The sequence below is a fragment of the Hyla sarda genome, chromosome 10 (assembly GCF_029499605.1).
Source record: "Hyla sarda isolate aHylSar1 chromosome 10, aHylSar1.hap1, whole genome shotgun sequence".
NCBI lineage: Eukaryota > Metazoa > Chordata > Amphibia > Anura > Hylidae > Hyla > Hyla sarda.
Window position 1 is genome coordinate 1,761,077 of NC_079198.1, and position 21,622 is coordinate 1,782,698.

General features: G+C 59.4%; 1 protein-coding gene across 1 annotated transcript in view; it reads left to right on the forward strand.

Annotated features, from left to right (window-relative positions):
* Positions 1-1,174: 1,174 nt before the first annotated feature.
* Positions 1,175-21,622, forward strand: part of IFFO2 (intermediate filament family orphan 2) — a 76,330-nt gene continuing 55,882 nt past the window's right edge. Inside the window, 2 exon segments of the mRNA XM_056544301.1 lie at positions 1,175-1,196; positions 1,199-1,694. Of these exon segments, the coding sequence (XP_056400276.1) occupies positions 1,175-1,196; positions 1,199-1,694 (518 nt within the window).

Genomic DNA, 21,622 nt, shown 5'->3' on the forward strand with positions numbered 1-21,622 from the left:
GCAGTCTGATTCCCCTATAGGTCACAGTGTGCAGTCTGCCTCCCCTATAGGTCCCAGTGTGCAGTCTGATTCCCCTATAGGTCCCTGTGTGCAGTCTGCTTTCCCTATAGGTCCCAGTGTGCAGTCTGCTTTCCCTATAGGTCCCAGTGTGCAGTCAGATTCCCCTATAGGTCACAGTGTGCAGTCTGCTTCCCCTATAGGTCACAGTGTGCAGTCTGCCTCCCCTATAGGTCACAGTGTGCAGTCTGCCTCCCCTATAGGTCCCAGTGTGCAGTCTGCTTCCCCTATAGGTCCCAGTGTGCAGTCTGCCTCCCCTATAGGTCCCAGTGTGCAGTCTGATTCCCCTATAGGCCACAGTGCGTGGTCGGATCCCGCACATCCTCCGGTCCCTGTCTCCCCCCCCCCCCCCCGGTTCCTGTCTCCCCCCGGTTCCTGTCTCCCCCCGATCCCTGTATCCCCCCGGTCCCTGTCTCTCCCGGTCCCTGTATCCCCCCGGTCACTGTCTCCCCCGGTCCCTGTATCCCCCCGGTCCCTGTATCCCCCCGGTCCCTGTATCCCCCCGGTCCCTGTCTCCCCCCGGTCCCTGTCCCTGTATCCCGCACATCCCCCCGGTCCCTGTCTCCCCCCGGTCCCTGTATCCCCCCGGTCACTGTCTCCCCCGGTCCCTGTATCCCCCCGGTCCCTGTATCCCCCCGGTCCCTGTATCCCCCCGGTCCCTGTATCCCCCCGGTCCCTGTCTCCCCCGGTCCCTGTCCCTGTATCCCGCACATCCCCCCGGTCCCTGTATCCCCCCGGTCCCTGTCTCCCCCGGTCCCTGTCTCCCCCGGTCCCTGTATCCCCCCGGTCCCTGTCTCCCCCGGTCCCTGTATCCCCCTGGTCCCTGTCTCCCCCCGGTCCCTGTCTCCCCCGGTCCCTGTATCCCGCACATCCCCCGTTCCCTGTCTCCCCCGGTCCCTGTATCCCCCCGGTCCCTGTCTCCCCCCGGTCCCTGTCTCCCCCCGGTCCCTGTCCCTGTGTCTCGCACATCCCCCGGTCCCTGTCTCCCCCCGGTCCCCGCAGCCGCTGATGTCACCTTGGGGGCGGCCGCTCCGCGGTATAGGAGGGCGGGGCTGGGGCGTGGTGTACATAGCGCAGGCTCCGCCCCCCGGCTCCGCTCTTACCATGGACGTGCCTTATGCAGCAGCCGCATAGGATCAGCCCGTGGCCCCGATGACCGGCAGGATGATGCACTCGGCCATCTTCGGGGACATGATGCGGGAGCTGGATCCTCCGCTGTCCCCGGGGGCCGCCGCCTCCTCTCCCGTTACCCTCGCGCTCCGCAATGATTTGGGCTCCAATATCCACGTCCTGAAGACCCTGAACGTTCGGTTCCGCTGCTTCTTGGCCAAGGTGCACGAGCTGGAGCGGCGGAACCGACTGCTGGAGAAACAGCTGCAACAGGAGTACAGTGAGCGGCGGGAGCAGCGGAGGAGCCGGAGCTTCTACCGGGACACCGGGACCCAGACCGAAGCGCTCAACGCCAACCAGCTGCGCTACAGCCGCCTCCCCGGCACCATCTGGAGCTACACCCACGTGCGGCGCACCGGAGGCGGCCTGGAGACCCTGCAGGGACCGGGAGTGTCCTGGACTCATCCGGACGGGGTCGGGGTCCAGATCGAGGTGCCCGATCCGGGACTACTGGGGGTGTACAGGGGGTATGGTGCCCGATCCGGGACTACTGGGGGTGTACAGGGGGTATGGTGCCCGATCCGGGACTACTGGGGGTGTACAGGGGGTATGGTGCCCGATCCGGGACTACTGGGGGTGTACAGGGGGTATGGTGCCCGATCCGGGACTACTGGGGGTGTACAGGGTGTATGGTGCCCGATCCGGGACTACTGGGGGTATACAGGGTGTATGGTGCCCGATCCGGAACTACTGGGGGTGTACAGGGGGTATGGTGCCCGATCCGGGACTACTGGGGGTGTACAGGGTGTATGGTGCCCGATCCGGGACTACTGGGGGTGTACAGGGTGTATGGTGCCCGATCCGGGACTACTGGGGGGTGTACAGGGTGTATGGTGCCCGATCCGGGACTACTGGGGGTGTACAGGGGGGTATGGTGCCCGATCCGGGACTACTGGGGGGTATATAGGGGGTATGGTGCCCGATCCGGGACTACTGGGGGTATACAGGGGGTATGGTGCCCGATCCGGGACTACTGGGGGTGTACAGGGGGTATGGTGCCCGATCCGGGACTACTGGGGGTGTACAGGGGGTATGGTGCCCGATCCGGGACTACTGGGGGTGTACAGGGGGTATGGTGCCCGATCCGGGACTACTGGGGGTATACAGGGGGTATGGTGCCCGATCCGGGACTACTGGGGGTGTACAGGGTGTATGTGCCCGATCCGGGACTACTGGGGGTGTACAGGGGGTATGGTGCCCGATCCGGGACTACTGGGGGTGTAAAGGGTGTATGGTGCCCGATCCGGGACTACTGGGGGTGTACAGGGTGTATGGTGCCCGATCCGGGACTACTGGGGGTGTACAGGGTGTATGGTGCCCGATCCGGGACTACTGGGGGTGTACAGGGGGTATGGTGCCCGATCCGGGACTACTGGGGGTGTACAGGGGGTATGGTGCCCGATCCGGGACTACTGGGGGTGTACAGGGGGGTATGGTGCCCGATCCGGGACTACTGGGGGTGTACAGGGTGTATGGTGCCCGATCCGGGACTACTGGGGGTGTACAGGGGGGTATGGTGCCCGATCCGGGACTACTGGGGGTGTACAGGGGGTATGGTGCCCGATCCGGGACTTCTGGGGGTGTACAGGGGGTATGGTGCCCGATCCGGACTACTGGGGGTGTACAGGGGGTATGGTGCCCGATCCGGGACTACTGGGGGTGTACAGGGTGTATGGTGCCCGATCCGGGACTACTGGGGGTGTACAGGGGGTATGGTGCCCGATCCGGGACTACTGGGTGTGTACAGGGGGTATGGTGCCCGATCCGGGACTACTGGGGGTGTACAGGGGGTATGGTGCCCGATCCGGGACTACTGGGGGTGTACAGGGGGTATGGTGCCCGATCCGGGACTACTGGGGGTGTACAGGGGGTATGGTGCCCGATCCGGGACTACTGGGGGTGTACAGGGGGTATGGTGCCCGATCCGGGACTACTGGGGGTGTACAGGGGGTATGGTGCCCGATCCGGGACTACTGGGGGTGTACAGGGGGTATGGTGCCCGATCCGGGACTACTGGGGGTGTACAGGGGGGTATCGTGCCCGATCCGGGACTACTGGGGGTGTACAGGGGGTATGGTGCCCGATCCGGGACTACTGGGGGTGTACAGGGGGTATGGTGCCCGATCCGGGACTACTGGGGGTGTACAGGGGGTATGGTGCCCGATCCGGGACTACTGGGGGTGTACAGGGGGTATGGTGCCCGATCCGGGACTACTGGGGGTGTACAGGGGGTATGGTGCCCGATCCGGGACTACTGGGGGTGTACAGGGGGTATGGTGCCCGATCCGGGACTACTGGGGGTGTACAGGGGGGTATGGTGCCCGATCCGGGACTACTGGGGGTGTACAGGGGGTATGGTGCCCGATCCGGGACTACTGGGGGTGTACAGGGGGGTATGGTGCCCGATCCGGGACTACTGGGGGTGTACGGGGGGTATGGTGCCCGATCCGGGACTACTGGGGGTGTACGGGGGGTATGGTGCCCGATCCGGGACTACTGGGGGTGTACAGGGTGTATGGTGCCCGATCCGGGACTACTGGGGGTGTACAGGGGGTATGGTGCCCGATCCGGGACTACTGGGGGTGTACAGGGGGTATGGTGCCCGATCCGGGACTACTGGGGGTGTACAGGGGGGTATGGTGCCCGATCCGGGACTACTGGGGGTGTACAGGGTGTATGTGCCCGATCCGGGACTACTGGGGGTGTACAGGGTGTATGGTGCCCGATCCGGGACTACTGGGGGTGTACAGGGTGTATGTGCCCGATCCGGGACTACTGGGGGTGTACAGGGGGTATGGTGCCTGATCCGGGACTACTGGGGGTGTACAGGGGGTATGGTGCCCGATCCGGGACTACTGGGGGTGTACAGGGGGTATGGTGCCCGATCCGGGACTACTGGGGGTGTACAGGGGGTATGGTGCCCGATCCGGGACTACTGGGGGTGTACAGGGGGTATGGTGCCCGATCCGGGACAACTGGGGGTGTACAGGTTGTATGGTGCCCGATCCGGGACTACTGGGGGTGTACAGGGGGTATGGTGCCCGATCCGGGACTACTGGGGGTGTACAGGGGGTATGGTGCCCGATCCGGGACTACTGGGGGTGTACAGGGGGTATGGTGCCCGATCCGGGACTACTGGGGGTGTACAGGGGGTATGGTGCCCGATCCGGGACTACTGGGGGTGTACAGGGGGTATGGTGCCCGATCCGGGACTACTGGGGGTGTACAGGGGGTATGGTGCCCGATCCGGGACTACTGGGGGTGTACAGGGGGTATGGTGCCCGATCCGGGACTACTGGGGGTGTACAGGGGGTATGGTGCCCGATCCGGGACTACTGGGGGTGTACAGGGGGTATGGTGCCCGATCCGGGACTACTGGGGGTGTACAGGGGGTATGGTGCCCGATCCGGGACTACTGGGGGTGTACAGGGGGTATGGTGCCCGATCCGGGACTACTGGGGGTGTACAGGGGGTATGGTGCCCGATCCGGGACTACTGGGGGTGTACAGGGGGTATGGTGCCCGATCCGGGACTACTGGGGGTGTACAGGGGGTATGGTGCCCGATCCGGGACTACTGGGGGTGTACAGGGGGTATGGTGCCCGATCCGGGACTACTGGGGGTGTACAGGGGGTATGGTGCCCGATCCGGGACTACTGGGGGTGTACAGGGGGTATGGTGCCCGATCCGGGACTACTGGGGGTGTACAGGGGGTATGGTGCCCGATCCGGGACTACTGGGGGTGTACAGGGGGTATGGTGCCCGATCCGGGACTACTGGGGGTGTACAGGGGGTATGGTGCCCGATCCGGGACTACTGGGGGTGTACAGGGGGTATGGTGCCCGATCCGGGACTACTGGGGGTGTACAGGGGGTATGGTGCCCGATCCGGGACTACTGGGGGTGTACAGGGGGTATGGTGCCCGATCCGGGACTACTGGGGGTGTACAGGGGGTATGGTGCCCGATCCGGGACTACTGGGGGTGTACAGGGGGTATGGTGCCCGATCCGGGACTACTGGGGGTGTACAGGGGGTATGGTGCCCGATCCGGGACTACTGGGGGTGTACAGGGGGTATGGTGCCCGATCCGGGACTACTGGGGGTGTACAGGGGGTATGGTGCCCGATCCGGGACTACTGGGGGTGTACAGGGGGTATGGTGCCCGATCCGGGACTACTGGGGGTGTACAGGGGGTATGGTGCCCGGTGGATAGACAACGGTGCCCGGTGTATAGGGTATATAGTATATGGTGCCTGATATACTGCAGTGTTGCCGGAGCGGTCTGTCCCCTGTATACAGTGTCGGAGCGGTCTGTCCCCTGTGTACAGTGCCGGAGCGGTCTGTCCCCTGTGTACAGTGCCGGAGCGGTCTGTCCCCTGTGTACAGTGCCGGAGCGGTCTGTCCCCTGTGTACAGTGCCGGAGCGGTCTGTCCCCTGTGTACAGTGCCGGAGCGGTCTGTCCCCTGTGTACGGTGCCGGAGCGGTCTGTCCCCTGTGTACGGTGCCGGAGCGGTCTGTCCCCTGTATACAGTGCCGGAGCGGTCTGTCCCCTGTGTACGGTGCCGGAGCGGTCTGTCCCCTGTGTACGGTGCCGGAGCGGTCTGTCCCCTGTGTACGGTGCCGGAGCGGTCTGTCCCCTGTGTACGGTGCCGGAGCGGTCTGTCCCCTGTGTACGGTGTCGGAGCGGTCTGTCCCCTGTATACAGTGTCGGAGCGGTCTGTCCCCTGTATACGGTGTCGGAGCGGTCTGTCCCCTGTATACGGTGTCGGAGCGGTCTGTCCCCTGTATACAGTGTCGGAGCGGTCTGTCCCCTGTATACAGTGTCGGAGCGGTCTGTCCCCTGTATACAGTGTCGGAGCGGTCTGTCCCCTGTATACAGTGCCGGAGCGGTCTGTCCCCTGTATACAGTGTCGGAGCGGTCTGTCCCCTGTATACAGTGCCGGAGCGGTCTGTCCCCTGTATACAGTGTCGGAGCGGTCTGTCCCCTGTATACAGTGCCGGAGCGGTCTGTCCCCTGTATACAGTGTCGGAGCGGTCTGTCCCCTGTATACAGTGCCGGAGCGGTCTGTCCCCTGTGTACAGTGTAATATGTATGGATGTTGTCAGTATAAAGGTGTGCGTGTATATATATGTGTATTTTTATTTATTTATTATTGCGGTGGAGTCTGTATACTGTGTATTGTATATGGAGGGGTGTATATATATATATATATATATATATAGCGGTGGAGTCTGTATACTGTGTATTGTATATGGAGGGGTGTATATATATATATATATATATATATATATATATATATATATATATATATATATATATAGCGGTGGAGTCTGTATACTGTGTATTGTATACGGATATATATATATAGCGGTGGAGTCTGTATACTGTGTATTGTATACGGATATATATATAGCGGTGGAGTCTGTATATACAGTTTGCCGTCCCGGTGTCTATAATAAGATCTGTTCTGCTCTGGAGTCTGCGGCTCCTTATATGAGGAGAGGATTCAGACTCCCATCATCCTGTATCCGGGCGCCGCCCCCGGTTACCATAGAGACGGTGGGGATTTTGGTGACTCCCCAGTTATTCCTGTAGATATTCGGGATGTGTCGCTCCGTCTGTTCTCAGTTATTATGACCGTACAGATAAATCCGGCGCTGCCCCTCCCCCATCCTATGAATTGGGGGGGGGGGGGGGGGGATGGTGCAGTGATCCCGAAGACCATGGGTGGGTTGTGTCCCTGCACTGTATATACCCCTCGTGTGTCCCTGCACTGTGTGTATACCCCTCGTGTGTCCCTGCACTGTGTGTATACCCCTCGCGTGTCCCTGCACTGTGTGTATACCCCTCGCGTGTCCCTGCACTGTATATACCCCTCGTGTGTCCCTGCACTGTGTATATACCCCTCGTGTGTCCCTGCACTGTGTGTATACCCCTCGTGTGTCCCTGCACTGTGTGTATACCCCTCGTGTGTCCCTGCACTGTGTGTATACCCCTCGTGTGTCCCTGCACTGTGTATATACCCCTCGTGTGTCCCTGCACTGTGTGTATACCCCTCGTGTGTCCCTGCACTGTATATACCCCTCGCGTGTCCCTGCACTGTGTGTATACCCCTCACGTGTCCCTGCACTGTATATACCCCTCGCGTGTCCCTGCACTGTGTATATACCCCTCGTGTGTCCCTGCACTGTGTGTATACCCCTCGCGTGTCCCTGCACTGTGTATATACCCCTCGTGTGTCCCTGCACTGTGTATATACCCCTCGTGTGTCCCTGCACTGTGTATATACCCCTCGTGTGTCCCTGCACTGTGTGTATACCCCTCGCGTGTCCCTGCACTGTGTATATACCCCTCGCGTGTCCCTGCACTGTGTGTATACCCCTCGCGTGTCCCTGCACTGTGTGTATACCCCTCGCGTGTCCCTGCACTGTATATACCCCTCGTGTGTCCCTGCACTGTGTATATACCCCTCGTGTGTCCCTGCACTGTGTATATACCCCTCGTGTGTCCCTGCACTGTGTATATACCCCTCGCGTGTCCCTGCACTGTGTGTATACCCCTCGCGTGTCCCTGCACTGTGTGTATACCCCTCGCGTGTCCCTGCACTGTATATACCCCTCGTGTGTCCCTGCACTGTGTATATACCCCTCGTGTGTCCCTGCACTGTGTATATACCCCTCGCGTGTCCCTGCACTGTATATACCCCTCGTGTGTCCCTGCACTGTGTATATACCCCTCGCGTGTCCCTGCACTGTATATACCCCTCGCGTGTCCCTGCACTGTGTGTATATACCCCTCGTGTGTCCCTGCACTGTGTATATACCCCTCGTGTGTCCCTGCACTGTATATACCCCTCGTGTGTCCCTGCACTGTGTGTATATACCCCTCGTGTGTCCCTGCACTGTGTGTATATACCCCTCGTGTGTCCCTGCACTGTGTATATACCCCTCGTGTGTCCCTGCACTGTATATACCCCTCGTGTGTCCCTGCACTGTGTGTATACCCCTCGTGTGTCCCTGCACTGTGTATATACCCCTCGTGTGTCCCTGCACTGTATATACCCCTCGTGTGTCCCTGCACTGTGTATATACCCCTCGTGTGTCCCTGCACTGTGTATATACCCCTCGTGTGTCCCTGCACTGTATATACCCCTCGTGTGTCCCTGCACTGTGTATATACCCCTCGTGTGTCCCTGCACTGTATATACCCCTCGTGTGTCCCTGCACTGTGTGTATACCCCTCGTGTGTCCCTGCACTGTGTATATACCCCTCGTGTGTCCCTGCACTGTATATACCCCTCGTGTGTCCCTGCACTGTGTATATACCCCTCGCGTGTCCCTGCACTGTGTGTATACCCCTCGCGTGTCCCTGCACTGTGTGTATACCCCTCGCGTGTCCCTGCACTGTGTGTAAACCCCTCGCGTGTCCCTGCACTGTGTGTATACCCCTCGCGTGTCCCTGCACTGTATATACCCCTCGTGTGTCCCTGCACTGTGTGTATACCCCTCGTGTGTCCCTGCACTGTGTATATACCCCTCGTGTGTCCCTGCACTGTGTATATACCCCTCGTGTGTCCCTGCACTGTGTGTATACCCCTCGTGTGTCCCTGCACTGTGTGTATACCCCTCGTGTGTCCCTGCACTGTGTATATACCCCTCGTGTGTCCCTGCACTGTGTGTATACACCTCGTGTGTCCCTGCACTGTGTGTATACCCCTCGCGTGTCCCTGCACTGTGTGTATACCCCTCGCGTGTCCCTGCACTGTGTGTATACCCCTCGCGTGTCCCTGCACTGTATATACCCCTCGTGTGTCCCTGCACTGTGTGTATACCCCTCGTGTGTCCCTGCACTGTATATACCCCTCGCGTGTCCCTGCACTGTGTGTATACCCCTCGCGTGTCCCTGCACTGTGTGTATACCCCTCGCGTGTCCCTGCACTGTGTATATACCCCTCGTGTGTGTCCCTGCACTGTGTATATACCCCTCGTGTGTGTCCCTGCACTGTGTGTATATACCCCTCGTGTGTCCCTGCACTGTGTGTATACCCCTCGTGTGACCCTGCACTGTGTGTACCCCTCGTGTGTCCCTGCACTGTGTGTATATACCCCTCGCGTGTCCCTGCACTGTGTGTATACCCCTCGCGTGTCCCTGCACTGTGTGTATACCCCTCGCGTGTCCCTGCACTGTGTGTATACCCCTCGCGTGTCCCTGCACTGTGTGTATACCCCTCGCGTGTCCCTGCACTGTGTGTATAACCCCTATATGGAGGGGGCTTGTCCAATAGTGTCCTATGTCATATACCAGGTTCTTGTGTTCGGACGTGGCCTCACCTGTTGGGTTCTGGGGCTGTGGGGTGACCCGGACGTGGCCTCACCTGTTGGGTTCTGGGGCTGTGGGGTGACCCGGACGTGGCCTCACCTGTTGGGTTCTGGGGCTGTGGGGTGACCCGGACGTGGCCTCACCTGTTGGGTTCTGGGGCTGTGGGGTGACCCGGACGTGGCCTCACCTGTTGGGTTCTGGGGCTGTGGGGTGACCCGGACGTGGCCTCACCTGTTGGGTTCTGGGGCTGTGGGGTGACCCGGACGTGGCCTCACCTGTTGGGTTCTGGGGCTGTGGGGTGACCCGGACGTGGCCTCACGTGTTGGGTTCTGGGGCTGTGGGGTGACCCGGACGTGGCCTCACGTGTTGGGTTCTGGGGCTGTGGGGTGACCCGGACGTGGCCTCACGTGTTGGGTTCTGGGGCTGTGGGGTGACCCGGACGTGGCCTCACGTGTTGGGTTCTGGGGCTGTGGGGTGACCCGGACGTGGCCTCACGTGTTGGGTTCTGGGGCTGTGGGGTGACCCGGACGTGGCCTCACGTGTTGGGTTCTGGGGCTGTGGGGTGACCCGGACGTGGCCTCACGTGTTGGGTTCTGGGGCTGTGGGGTGACCCGGACGTGGCCTCACGTGTTGGGTTCTGGGGCTGTGGGGTGACCCGGACGTGGCCTCACGTGTTGGGTTCTGGGGCTGTGGGGTGACCCGGACGTGGCCTCACGTGTTGGGTTCTGGGGCTGTGGGGTGACCCGGACGTGGCCTCACGTGTTGGGTTCTGGGGCTGTGGGGTGACCCGGACGTGGCCTCACGTGTTGGGTTCTGGGCTGTGGGGTGACCCGGACGTGGCCTCACGTGTTGGGTTCTGGGGCTGTGGGGTGACCCGGACGTGGCCTCACGTGTTGGGTTCTGGGGCTGTGGGGTGACCCGGACGTGGCCTCACCTGTTGGGTTCTGGGGCTGTGGGGTGACCCGGACGTGGCCTCACCTGTTGGGTTCTGGGCTGTGGGGTGACCCGGACGTGGCCTCACGTGTTGGGTTCTGGGGCTGTGGGGTGACCCGGACGTGGCCTCACGTGTTGGGTTCTGGGGCTGTGGGGTGACCCGGACGTGGCCTCACGTGTTGGGTTCTGGGCTGTGGGGTGACCCGGACGTGGCCTCACCTGTTGGGTTCTGGGCTGTGGGGTGACCCGGACGTGGCCTCACCTGTTGGGTTCTGGGCTGTGGGGTGACCCGGACGTGGCCTCACGTGTTGGGTTCTGGGGCTGTGGGGTGACCCGGACGTGGCCTCACGTGTTGGGTTCTGGGGCTGTGGGGTGACCCGGACGTGGCCTCACGTGTTGGGTTCTGGGGCTGTGGGGTGACCCGGACGTGGCCTCACGTGTTGGGTTCTGGGGCTGTGGGGTGACCCGGACGTGGCCTCACGTGTTGGGTTCTGGGGCTGTGGGGTGACCCGGACGTGGCCTCACGTGTTGGGTTCTGGGGCTGTGGGGTGACCCGGACGTGGCCTCACCTGTTGGGTTCTGGGTGTGGGGTGACCCGGACGTGGCCTCACCTGTTGGGTTCTGGGGCTGTGGGGTGACCCGGACGTGGCCTCACGTGTTGGGTTCTGGGGCTGTGGGGTGACCCGGACGTGGCCTCACGTGTTGGGTTCTGGGGCTGTGGGGTGACCCGGACGTGGCCTCACGTGTTGGGTTCTGGGGCTGTGGGGTGACCCGGACGTGGCCTCACGTGTTGGGTTCTGGGTGTGGGGTGACCCGGACGTGGCCTCACCTGTTGGGTTCTGGGTGTGGGGTGACCCGGACGTGGCCTCACCTGCAGTTACAGCCGTTTCTCTTGTTTTTGACTTTGATCCTTTTGTATGAAGAGAAGAATCACTGAGTGCACGAGCGATCACAGGAGCCGCCATACGATATTCCCAGCCTCCAGCTGTTGCAAAACTACAACTCCCAGCATGCCCGGACAGCCACCGGCCCGCGGCCCTCCAGTTTTGCAATGACTGGAGGGCCGCGGGCTAGAGACCACTGCCTTATACAACTAATGACACTGTCCGGGCATGCTGGGAGTTGTAGTTTTGCATCAGCACCACGTAATAAATAACTGCACTGTAATTACTGTCACTATAATCGTTAATATTATTCAGAGCGCAGGGCGAAGCCTCGTGAGCTGCGATCGCTCGTGTTGTGACGTCTCGGGGCCGCGGATCCTGACTCCATGTTCTGTAATAAGATACAAAGTTATAAACAATACATTGTATCCAAGAGAGAGGCATCTGCTGCGGGGAACTGTCTACACTGATACCAGGTAACAAACCCACCTCTGTGAGAAGTAGGTTAGGACTGGGTTCAGCCTCTGGAGGCGCCAATTGGCTACTAGGTGCCAAATATGTGGCCTATTTTATTAGGCCACGCCCCTTTGTCAAACAAGGTGAAAAGTTGTCTAATGTGGCAAAAAGGCGTCTGCTGTTATCTTCACTGACAGCAAGCAGAGATCTTGAAAGTTTTAACAGTTCATTATGGTAGTTTTACAATAGCTGGAGAGCAATGACTGTCGGGGCATGATGGGAGTTGTAGTTTTGCATCATGTGGATGGTTTATGGCGCCCCCAAGAGTCGCAGTGGATCCCGCTGCCCCAGGTGTTATCGCTCGCACTCTCAAGTGTTTATCTTCTCACCGTGTCTTCTCCAAATAACTTTGGCGCGCTCCAATCCTGGAGAGAGCGTGTCCCCTAATCCTGTGCTCCCTATTAACCCCTCACCACCTGGGATGAAACCGTTATCCCCCAGAATGTCATGACACTGGTTGGGAAACCCTGCTCTGTAGCACACCCTCAGAAGAAGCAGCAGCATGGAGAAAATTATAGAGCAGTACTGAGCAGTTTATCTTTGAATACAGTGGTTTCCCAACTGTGGCCCTCCAGCTGTTGCAAAACTACATCTCCCAGCCAACGGCTGTCTGGGCATTCTGGGAGTTGTAGTTTTGCAACAGCTGGAGGCAAACTGGTTGGGAGACACAATTCTATACCACCAATCAGAAGCTACAGCAGCATTGAGGACATTATGGAGCAGTACTGAGCAGTCTATATTCTAATGCAGTGGTCTGCAGCATCTGCCTGATCAGTACAGACCCCTAACTTGTTGGAAAGGTTGGGTGTCCTGTGACCCCTTCTTTGTCAGTTCTTTCCGACCAGTCTTCCATGCAAAATATATTCCTGAAGCATCTCTGCCCCCCGGGCCCATCTGCGGGGCCCCCGACTAAAGTCCTCACAACTGCAGAATTTCCCATATAGATGCGGAGATGGATGGAATGTTTCTGTGAAGACCCTGCGCAGTCTGACTCCCAGCATGCCCTCTGATCTGCAGTCTCTGTGCATGCTGGGAGTTGTAGTGTTTCCACAGGATGTGACCCCCCCCCCCCCCCGGTCTCCTGTATTTTCTATTACATTCTGGCCGAGTTATTTCGGAGGATTTCGTCTCTGTAGACGGTTGATCCACTGAATTTCTCACATTCCCCACAGAACGGGGCGTCCGGTGCCCACTGCTGTCTTCTCCCCGGTGTTGGGAATGTTCTTGCAGTTATTGAGGAGGAGGATGAGGAGTATTGTGGTGATGAGGATGATGAGTATTGTGGTAATGAGGATGATGAGGATGATGGTGGCGATGAGGATGATGATGATTGTGATGATGGTGTGATCTGACCGGTCTGCAGGGCCCCATACACAGCTGTGATGTCCTGTGTGATCTGACCGGTCTGCGGGGCCCCATACACAGCTGTGATGTCCTGTGTGATCTGACCGGTCTGCTGGGCCCCATACACAGCTGTGATGTCCTGTGTGATCTGACCGGTCTGCAGGGCTCCATACACAGCTGTGATGTCCTGTGTGATCTGACCGGTCTGCGGGGCCCCATACACAGCTGTGATGTCCTGTGTGATCTGACCGGTCTGCAGGGCCCCATACACAGCTGTGATGTCCTGTGTGATCTGACTTGTCTGCGGGGTCCCATACACAGCTGTGATGTCCTGTGTGATCTGACCGGTCTGTGGGGCCCCATACACAGCTGTGATGTCCTGTGTGATCTGACCGGTCTGCAGGGCCCCATACACAGCTGTGATGTCCTGTGTGATCTGACCGGTCTGCTGGGCCCCATACACAGCTGTGATGTCCTGTGTGATCTGACTTGTCTGTGGGGCCCCATACACAGCTGTGATGTCCTGTGTGATCTGACCGGTCTGCAGGGCCCCATACACAGCTGTGATGTCCTGTGTGATCTGACCGGTCTGCTGGGCCCCATACACAGCTGTGATGTCCTGTGTGATCTGACCGGTCTGCAGGGCCCCATACACAGCTGTGATGTCCTGTGTGATCTGACCGGTCTGCAGGGCCCCATACACAGCTGTGATGTCCTGTGTGATCTGACCGGTCTGCGGGGTCCCATACACAGCTGTGATGTCCTGTGTGATCTGACCGGTCTGCAGGGCCCCATACACAGCTGTGATGTCCTGTGTGATCTGACCGGTCTGCGGGGTCCCATACACAGCTGTGATGTCCTGTGTGATCTGACCGGTCTGCGGGGTCCCATACACAGCTGTGATGTCCTGTGTGATCTGACCGGTCTGCGGGGTCCCATACACAGCTGTGATGTCCTGTGTGATCTGACCGGTCTGCTGGGCCCCATACACAGCTGTGATGTCCTGTGTGATCTGACCGGTCTGCAGGGCCCCATACACAGCTGTGATGTCCTGTGTGATCTGATCTGTGGGGCCCCATACACAGCTGTGATGTCCTGTGTGATCTGACCGGTCTGCAGGGCCCCATACACAGCTGTGATGTCCTGTGTGATCTGACTTGTCTGCGGGGTCCCATACACAGCTGTGATGTCCTGTGTGATCTGATCGGTCTGCGGGGCCCCATACACAGCTGTGATGTCCTGTGTGATCTGACCGGTCTGTGGGGCCCCATACACAGCTGTTATGTCCTGTGTGATCTGACCGGTCTGTGGGGCCCCATACACAGCTGTGATGTCCTGTGTGATCTGACTGGTCTGCGGGGCCCCATACACAGCTGTGATGTCCTGTGTGATCTGACCGGTCTGCGGGGTCCCATACACAGCTGTGATGTCCTGTGTGATCTGACCGGTCTGCGGGGCCCCATACACAGCTGTGATGTCCTGTGTGATCTGCCCGGTCTGCTGGGCCCCATACACAGCTGTGATGTCCTGTGTGATCTGACCGGTCTGCGGGGCCCCATACACAGCTGTGATGTCCTGTGATCTGACCGGTCTGCAGGGCCCCATACACAGCTGTGATGTCCTGTGATCTGACCGGTCTGCGGGGCCCCATACACAGCTGTGATGTCCTGTGATCTGACTGGTCTGCAGGGCCCCATACACAGCTGTGATGTCCTGTGTGATCTGACCAGTCTGCGGGGCCCCATACACAGAGCTTTGATGTCCTGTGTGATCTGACCAGTCTGCAGGAACCAATATATAGCTGTGATGTCCTGTGTGATCTGACCGGTCTGCAGGAACCAATATATAGCTGTGATGTCCTGTGTGATCTGACCGGTCTGCTGGGCCCCATACACAGCTGTGATGTCCTGTGTGATCTGACCGGTCTGCAGGGCCCCATACACAGCTGTGATGTCCTGTGTGATCTGACCGGTCTGCGGGGTCCCATACACAGCTGTGATGTCCTGTGTGATCTGACCGGTCTGCAGGGCCCCATACACAGCTGTGATGTCCTGTGTGATCTGACTGGTCTGCAGGGCCCCATACACAGCTGTGATGTCCTGTGTGATCTGACCGGTCTGCGGGGTCCCATACACAGCTGTGATGTCCTGTGTGATCTGACCGGTCTGCGGGGTCCCATACACAGCTGTGATGTCCTGTGTGATCTGACTTGTCTGCGGGGTCCCATACACAGCTGTGATGTCCTGTGTGATCTGACCGGTCTGCGGGGTCCCATACACAGCTGTGATGTCCTGTGTGATCTGACCGGTCTGCGGGGCCCCATACACAGCTGTGATGTCCTGTGTGATCTGACCGGTCTGCTGGGCCCCATACACAGCTGTGATGTCCTGTGTGATCTGACTTGTCTGCGGGGCCCCATACACAGCTGTGATGTCCTGTGTGATCTGACCGGTCTGCAGGGCCCCATACACAGCTGTGATGTCCTGTGTGATCTGACCGGTCTGCGGGGCTCCATACACAGCTGTGATGTCCTGTGTGATCTGACCGGTCTGCTGGGCCCCATACACAGCTGTGATGTCCTGTGTGATCTGACCGGTCTGCGGGGCCCCATACACAGCTGTGATGTCCTGTGTGATCTGACTGATCTGCGGGGCCCCATACACAGCTGTGATGTCCTGTGTGATCTGACCGGTCTGCGGGGCCCCATACACAGCTGTGATGTCCTGTGTGATCTGCCCGGTCTGCTGGGCCCCATACACAGCTGTGATGTCCTGTGTGATCTGACCGGTCTGCGGGGCCCCATACACAGCTGTGATGTGCTGTGATCTGACCGGTCTGCGGGGCTCCATACACAGCTGTGATGTCCTGTGTGATCTGACTGGTCTGCAGGGCCCCATACACAGCTGTGATGTCCTGTGTGATCTGACCGGTCTGCGGGGCCCCATACACAGAGCTTTGATGTCCTGTGTGATCTGACCAGTCTGCAGGAACCAATATATAGCTGTGATGTCCTGTGTGATCTGACCGGTCTGCAGGAACCAATATATACCTGTGATGTCCTGTGTGATCTGACCGGTCTGCGGGGTCCCATACACAGCTGTGATGTCCTGTGTGATCTGACCGGTCTGCGGGGCCCCATACACAGCTGTGATGTCCTGTGTGATCTGCCCGGTCTGCTGGGCCCCATACACAGCTGTGATGTCCTGTGTGATCTGACCGGTCTGCGGGGCCCCATACACAGCTGTGATGTCCTGTGATCTGACCGGTCTGCAGGGCCCCATACACAGCTGTGATGTCCTGTGATCTGACCGGTCTGCGGGGCCCCATACACAGCTGTGATGTCCTGTGATCTGACTGGTCTGCAGGGCCCCATACACAGCTGTGATGTCCTGTGTGATCTGACCAGTCTGCGGGGCCCCATACACAGAGCTTTGATGTCCTGTGTGATCTGACCAGTCTGCAGGAACCAATATATAGCTGTGATGTCCTGTGTGATCTGACCGGTCTGCAGGAACCAATATATAGCTGTGATGTCCTGTGTGATCTGACCGGTCTGCTGGGCCCCATACACAGCTGTGATGTCCTGTGTGATCTGACCGGTCTGCAGGGCCCCATACACAGCTGTGATGTCCTGTGTGATCTGACCGGTCTGCGGGGTCCCATACACAGCTGTGATGTCCTGTGTGATCTGACCGGTCTGCAGGGCCCCATACACAGCTGTGATGTCCTGTGTGATCTGACCGGTCTGCAGGGCCCCATACACAGCTGTGATGTCCTGTGTGATCTGACCGGTCTGCGGGGTCCCATACACAGCTGTGATGTCCTGTGTGATCTGACCGGTCTGCGGGGTCCCATACACAGCTGTGATGTCCTGTGTGATCTGACTTGTCTGCGGGGTCCCATACACAGCTGTGATGTCCTGTGTGATCTGATCGGTCTGCGGGGCCCCATACACAGCTGTGATGTCCTGTGTGATCTGACCGGTCTGCTGGGCCCCATACACAGCTGTGATGTCCTGTGTGATCTGACTTGTCTGCGGGGCCCCATACACAGCTGTGATGTCCTGTGTGATCTGACCGGTCTGCAGGGCCCCATACACAGCTGTGATGTCCTGTGTGATCTGACCGGTCTGCGGGGCTCCATACACAGCTGTGATGTCCTGTGTGATCTGACCGGTCTGCTGGGCCCCATACACAGCTGTGATGTCCTGTGTGATCTGACCGGTCTGCGGGGCCCCATACACAGCTGTGATGTCCTGTGTGATCTGACCGGTCTGCGGGGCCCCATACACAGCTGTGATGTCCTGTGTGATCTGCCCGGTCTGCTGGGCCCCATACACAGCTGTGATGTCCTGTGTGATCTGACCGGTCTGCGGGGCCCCATACACAGCTGTGATGTGCTGTGATCTGACCGGTCTGCGGGGCTCCATACACAGCTGTGATGTCCTGTGTGATCTGACTGGTCTGCAGGGCCCCATACACAGCTGTGATGTCCTGTGTGATCTGACCAGTCTGCGGGGCCCCATACACAGAGCTTTGATGTCCTGTGTGATCTGACCAGTCTGCAGGAACCAATATATAGCTGTGATGTCCTGTGTGATCTGACCGGTCTGCAGGAACCAATATATACCTGTGATGTCCTGTGTGATCTGACCGGTCTGCGGGGTCCCATACACAGCTGTGATGTCCTGTGTGATCTGACCGGTCTGCGGGGTCCCATACACAGCTGTGATGTCCTGTGTGATCTGACCGGTCTGCAGGGTCCCATACACAGCTGTGATGTCCTGTGTGATCTGACCGGTCTGCTGGGCCCCATACACAGCTGTGATGTCCTGTGTGATCTGACCGGTCTGCAGGGTCCCATACACAGCTGTGATGTCCTGTGTGATCTGACTTGTCTGCGGGGCCCCATACACAGCTGTGATGTCCTGTGTGATCTGACTGGTCTGCGGGGCCCCATACACAGCTGTGATGTCCTGTGTGATCTGACTGGTCTGCGGGGCCCCATACACAGCTCTCATGTCCTGTGTGATCTGACTGGTCTGCGGGGCTCCATACACAGCTGTGATGTCCTGTGTGATCTGACCGGTCTGCTGGGCCCCATACACAGCTGTGATGTCCTGTGTGATCTGACCGGTCTGCGGGGCCCCATACACAGCTGTGATGTCCTGTGTGATCTGACTGATCTGCGGGGCCCCATACACAGCTGTGATGTCCTGTGTGATCTGACCGGTCTGTGGGGCCCCATACACAGCTGTTATGTCCTGTGTGATCTGACCGGTCTGTGGGGCCCCATACACAGCTGTTATGTCCTGTGTGATCTGACCGGTCTGCGGGGCCCCATACACAGCTGTGATGTCCTGTGTGATCTGACCGGTCTGCGGGGCCCCATACACAGCTGTGATGTCCTGTGTGATCTGACCGGTCTGCGGGGTCCCATACACAGCTCTCATGTCCTGTGTGATCTGACCGGTCTGTGGGGCCCCATACACAGCTGTGTTGTTCTGTGTCATCTGACCGGTCTGCGGGGCCCCATACACAGCTGTGATGTCCTGTGTGATCTGCCCGGTCTGCAGGGCCCCATACACAGCTGTGATGTCCTGTGTGATCTGCCCGGTCTGCAGGGCCCCATACACAGCTGTGATGTCCTGTGTGATCTGCCCGGTCTGCAGGGCCCCATACACAGCTGTGATGTCCTGTGTGATCTGCCTGGTCTGCGGGGCCCCATACACAGCTGTGATGTCCTGTGTGATCTGACCGGTCTGCAGGGCCCCATACACAGCTGTGATGTCCTGTGTGATCTGCCCGGTCTGCAGGGCCCCATACACAGCTGTGATGTCCTGTGTGATCTGACCGGTCTGCAGGGCCCCATACACAGCTGTGATGTCCTGTGTGATCTGCCCGGTCTGCGGGGCCCCATACACAGCTGTGATGTGCTGTGTGATCTGCCTGGTCTGCGGGGCCCCATACACAGCTGTGATGTCCTGTGTCATCTGACCGCTTTTTGGTAGGTACTAACCACTACATACCAGGGACACCCTACTAGACGGCCACTCTGGTGATGTTCTGACCCGGTCGTCTATTCGGTCATGTTGTTGCGTTCACCCATTTTCCTGCCTCCACAGACCTGACCGGTCACTTGTCCTAATATATCAGGGACTGTCAGATAATTCCTGTTATTATGGCCGCCGTCTGGTGTTTGTGGCTCCGCCCTCGTATTGTGACGGACAGATGTCGTGTTGGGTGGTGATGACATTCCTGAAATATTTTCCTCTGTCATCTTAGGTGCCGTCCCCTCGGGCCCCGTCCCAGCATGCACCGCTGGTCCCATCTCTTGTACCGTCCACCCACTAAATAATGTTCTGACACAATATAAATGGAGGCGGCGGAGATCTGGGTATAGGACCCCGCTGCCCTCCATGGACTAGAAATACCAATGCTGCTCCCTGCAGAGCGTCGCCCACTCAGCATGGTCCCTGCAGAGCGTTGCCTCCTCCAGCCTGGTCCCTGCAGAGCTTCGCCCCCTCAGCCTGGTCCCTGCATAGCGTCGCCCCTCAGCCTGGTCCCTGCATAGCGTCGCCCCCTCAGCCTGGCCCCTGCATAGCGTCGCCCCCTCAGCCTGGCCCCTGCAGAACGTGGCCCCTCAGCCTGGTCCCTGCAGAGCATTGCCCCCTCAGCCTGGTCCCTGCAGAGCATTGCCCCCTCAGCCTGGTCCCTGCAGAGCATTGCCCCCTCAGCCTGGTCCCTGCAGAGCATTGCCCCCTCAGCCTGGTCCCTGCATAGCGTCGCCCCCTCAGCCTGGCCCCTGCAGAACGTGGCCCCTCAGCCTGGTCCCTGCAGAGCATTGCCCCCTCAGCCTGGTCCCTGCATAGCGTCGCCCCCTCAGCCTGGCCCCTGCAGAACGCGGCCCCTCAGCCTGGTCCCTGCATAGCGTCGCCCCCTCAGCCTGGCCCCTGCAGAACGTGGCCCCTCAGCCTGGTCCCTGCAGAGCATTGCCCCCTCAGCCTGGTCCCTGCATAGCGTCGCCCCCTCAGCCTGGCCCCTGCAGAACGCGGCCCCTCAGCCTGGTCCCTGCAGAGCATTGCCCCCTCAGCCTGGTCCCTGCAGAGCGTCGCCTCCTCCAGCCTGGTCCCTGCATAGCGTGGCCCCCTCAGCCTGGTCCCTGCATAGCGTGGCCCCCTCAGCCTGGTCCCTGCATAGCGTGGCCCCCTCAGCCTGGTCCCTGCAGAGCGTGGCCCCCTCAGCCTGGTCCCTGCAGAGCGTGGCCCCCTCAGCCTGGTCCCTGCAGAGCGTGGCCCCCTCAGCCTGGTCCCTGCAGAGCGTGGCCCCCTCAGCCTGGTCCCTGCAGAGCGTGGCCCCCTCAGCCTGGTCCCTGCAGAGCGTGGCCCCCTCAGCCTGGTCCCTGCAGAGCGTGGCCCCCTCAGCCTGGTCCCTGCAGAGCGTGGCCCCCTCAGCCTGGTCCCTGCAGAGCGTCGCCCCCTCAGCCTGGTCCCTGCAGTAAATCCCCACCCATGGATCCGTCTCTACTGAATTGTTTCTTAATATAGAGATCTGAGCTCCAAATCCGCACAGACTGTACAAGGATAATTCCTGCTGCAGCCACCACCAGGGGGAGCTGTGGAGTTTACTGCAGACAGTGAATCATGGAGCTTCCGGTATTAGTATTTGCCGTCTTCTAGGTTTATTTGCTCTGTGTATTTGGGCCTGTGACCTCTATATAAGATATAGTAAGAAATGTATAATACCAGGAGTGTGGGAGAGCTGGGTGTTCGCTCGCGAGGGGGGGTGAGAGTTACAGTGGAAAGTGACCCCCCCCCCCCCCCAGGCCCGCATATCTAATGTGTATCGGGGCCCCACTACCCAAGATAGAGGATTGGACCGTTGGCCTTTTATTATGCCCAATAATTTTGTTCTTGGGGATTCTAATCCCACCTGAGAGGTTTAGAGGAGGAGGGGACGAAGGTTGGGGAGAGGGACAGGGGGGTCTGGAGGAGGACAAGGAGTTGGAGGTGAGGGGGGGGGGGGAGAGACTGGAGGAGAGGAAGGGGGGGGGAGACTGGAGGAGAGGAAGGGGGGGGAGACTGGAAGTGGGGGAGGGGGGGAGACTGGAGGAGAGGGGGGGGGGCAGGGAAGTACCGCAGGGATTATCCCCCCCCCCCCCCCCTCTACATTTTGCTGACACTGTCCTGTGTGTGACTGGTTTATAAATGTTTATGGAGCGTTCAGAGGTTCAGACTGGAGGACGTGTTTACATGGGACTGCTTGTTTTCTCCCTCTTTATGATGTCTGGCCTTGTGCAAAGTGTTTACAAAAAATGCCGTATTGCCCGACCCTGAACAGGTTGAGCGGGTGACATATCTGCCCCCTACAGGCCCCAGACACCTGATTTATGATAATTGT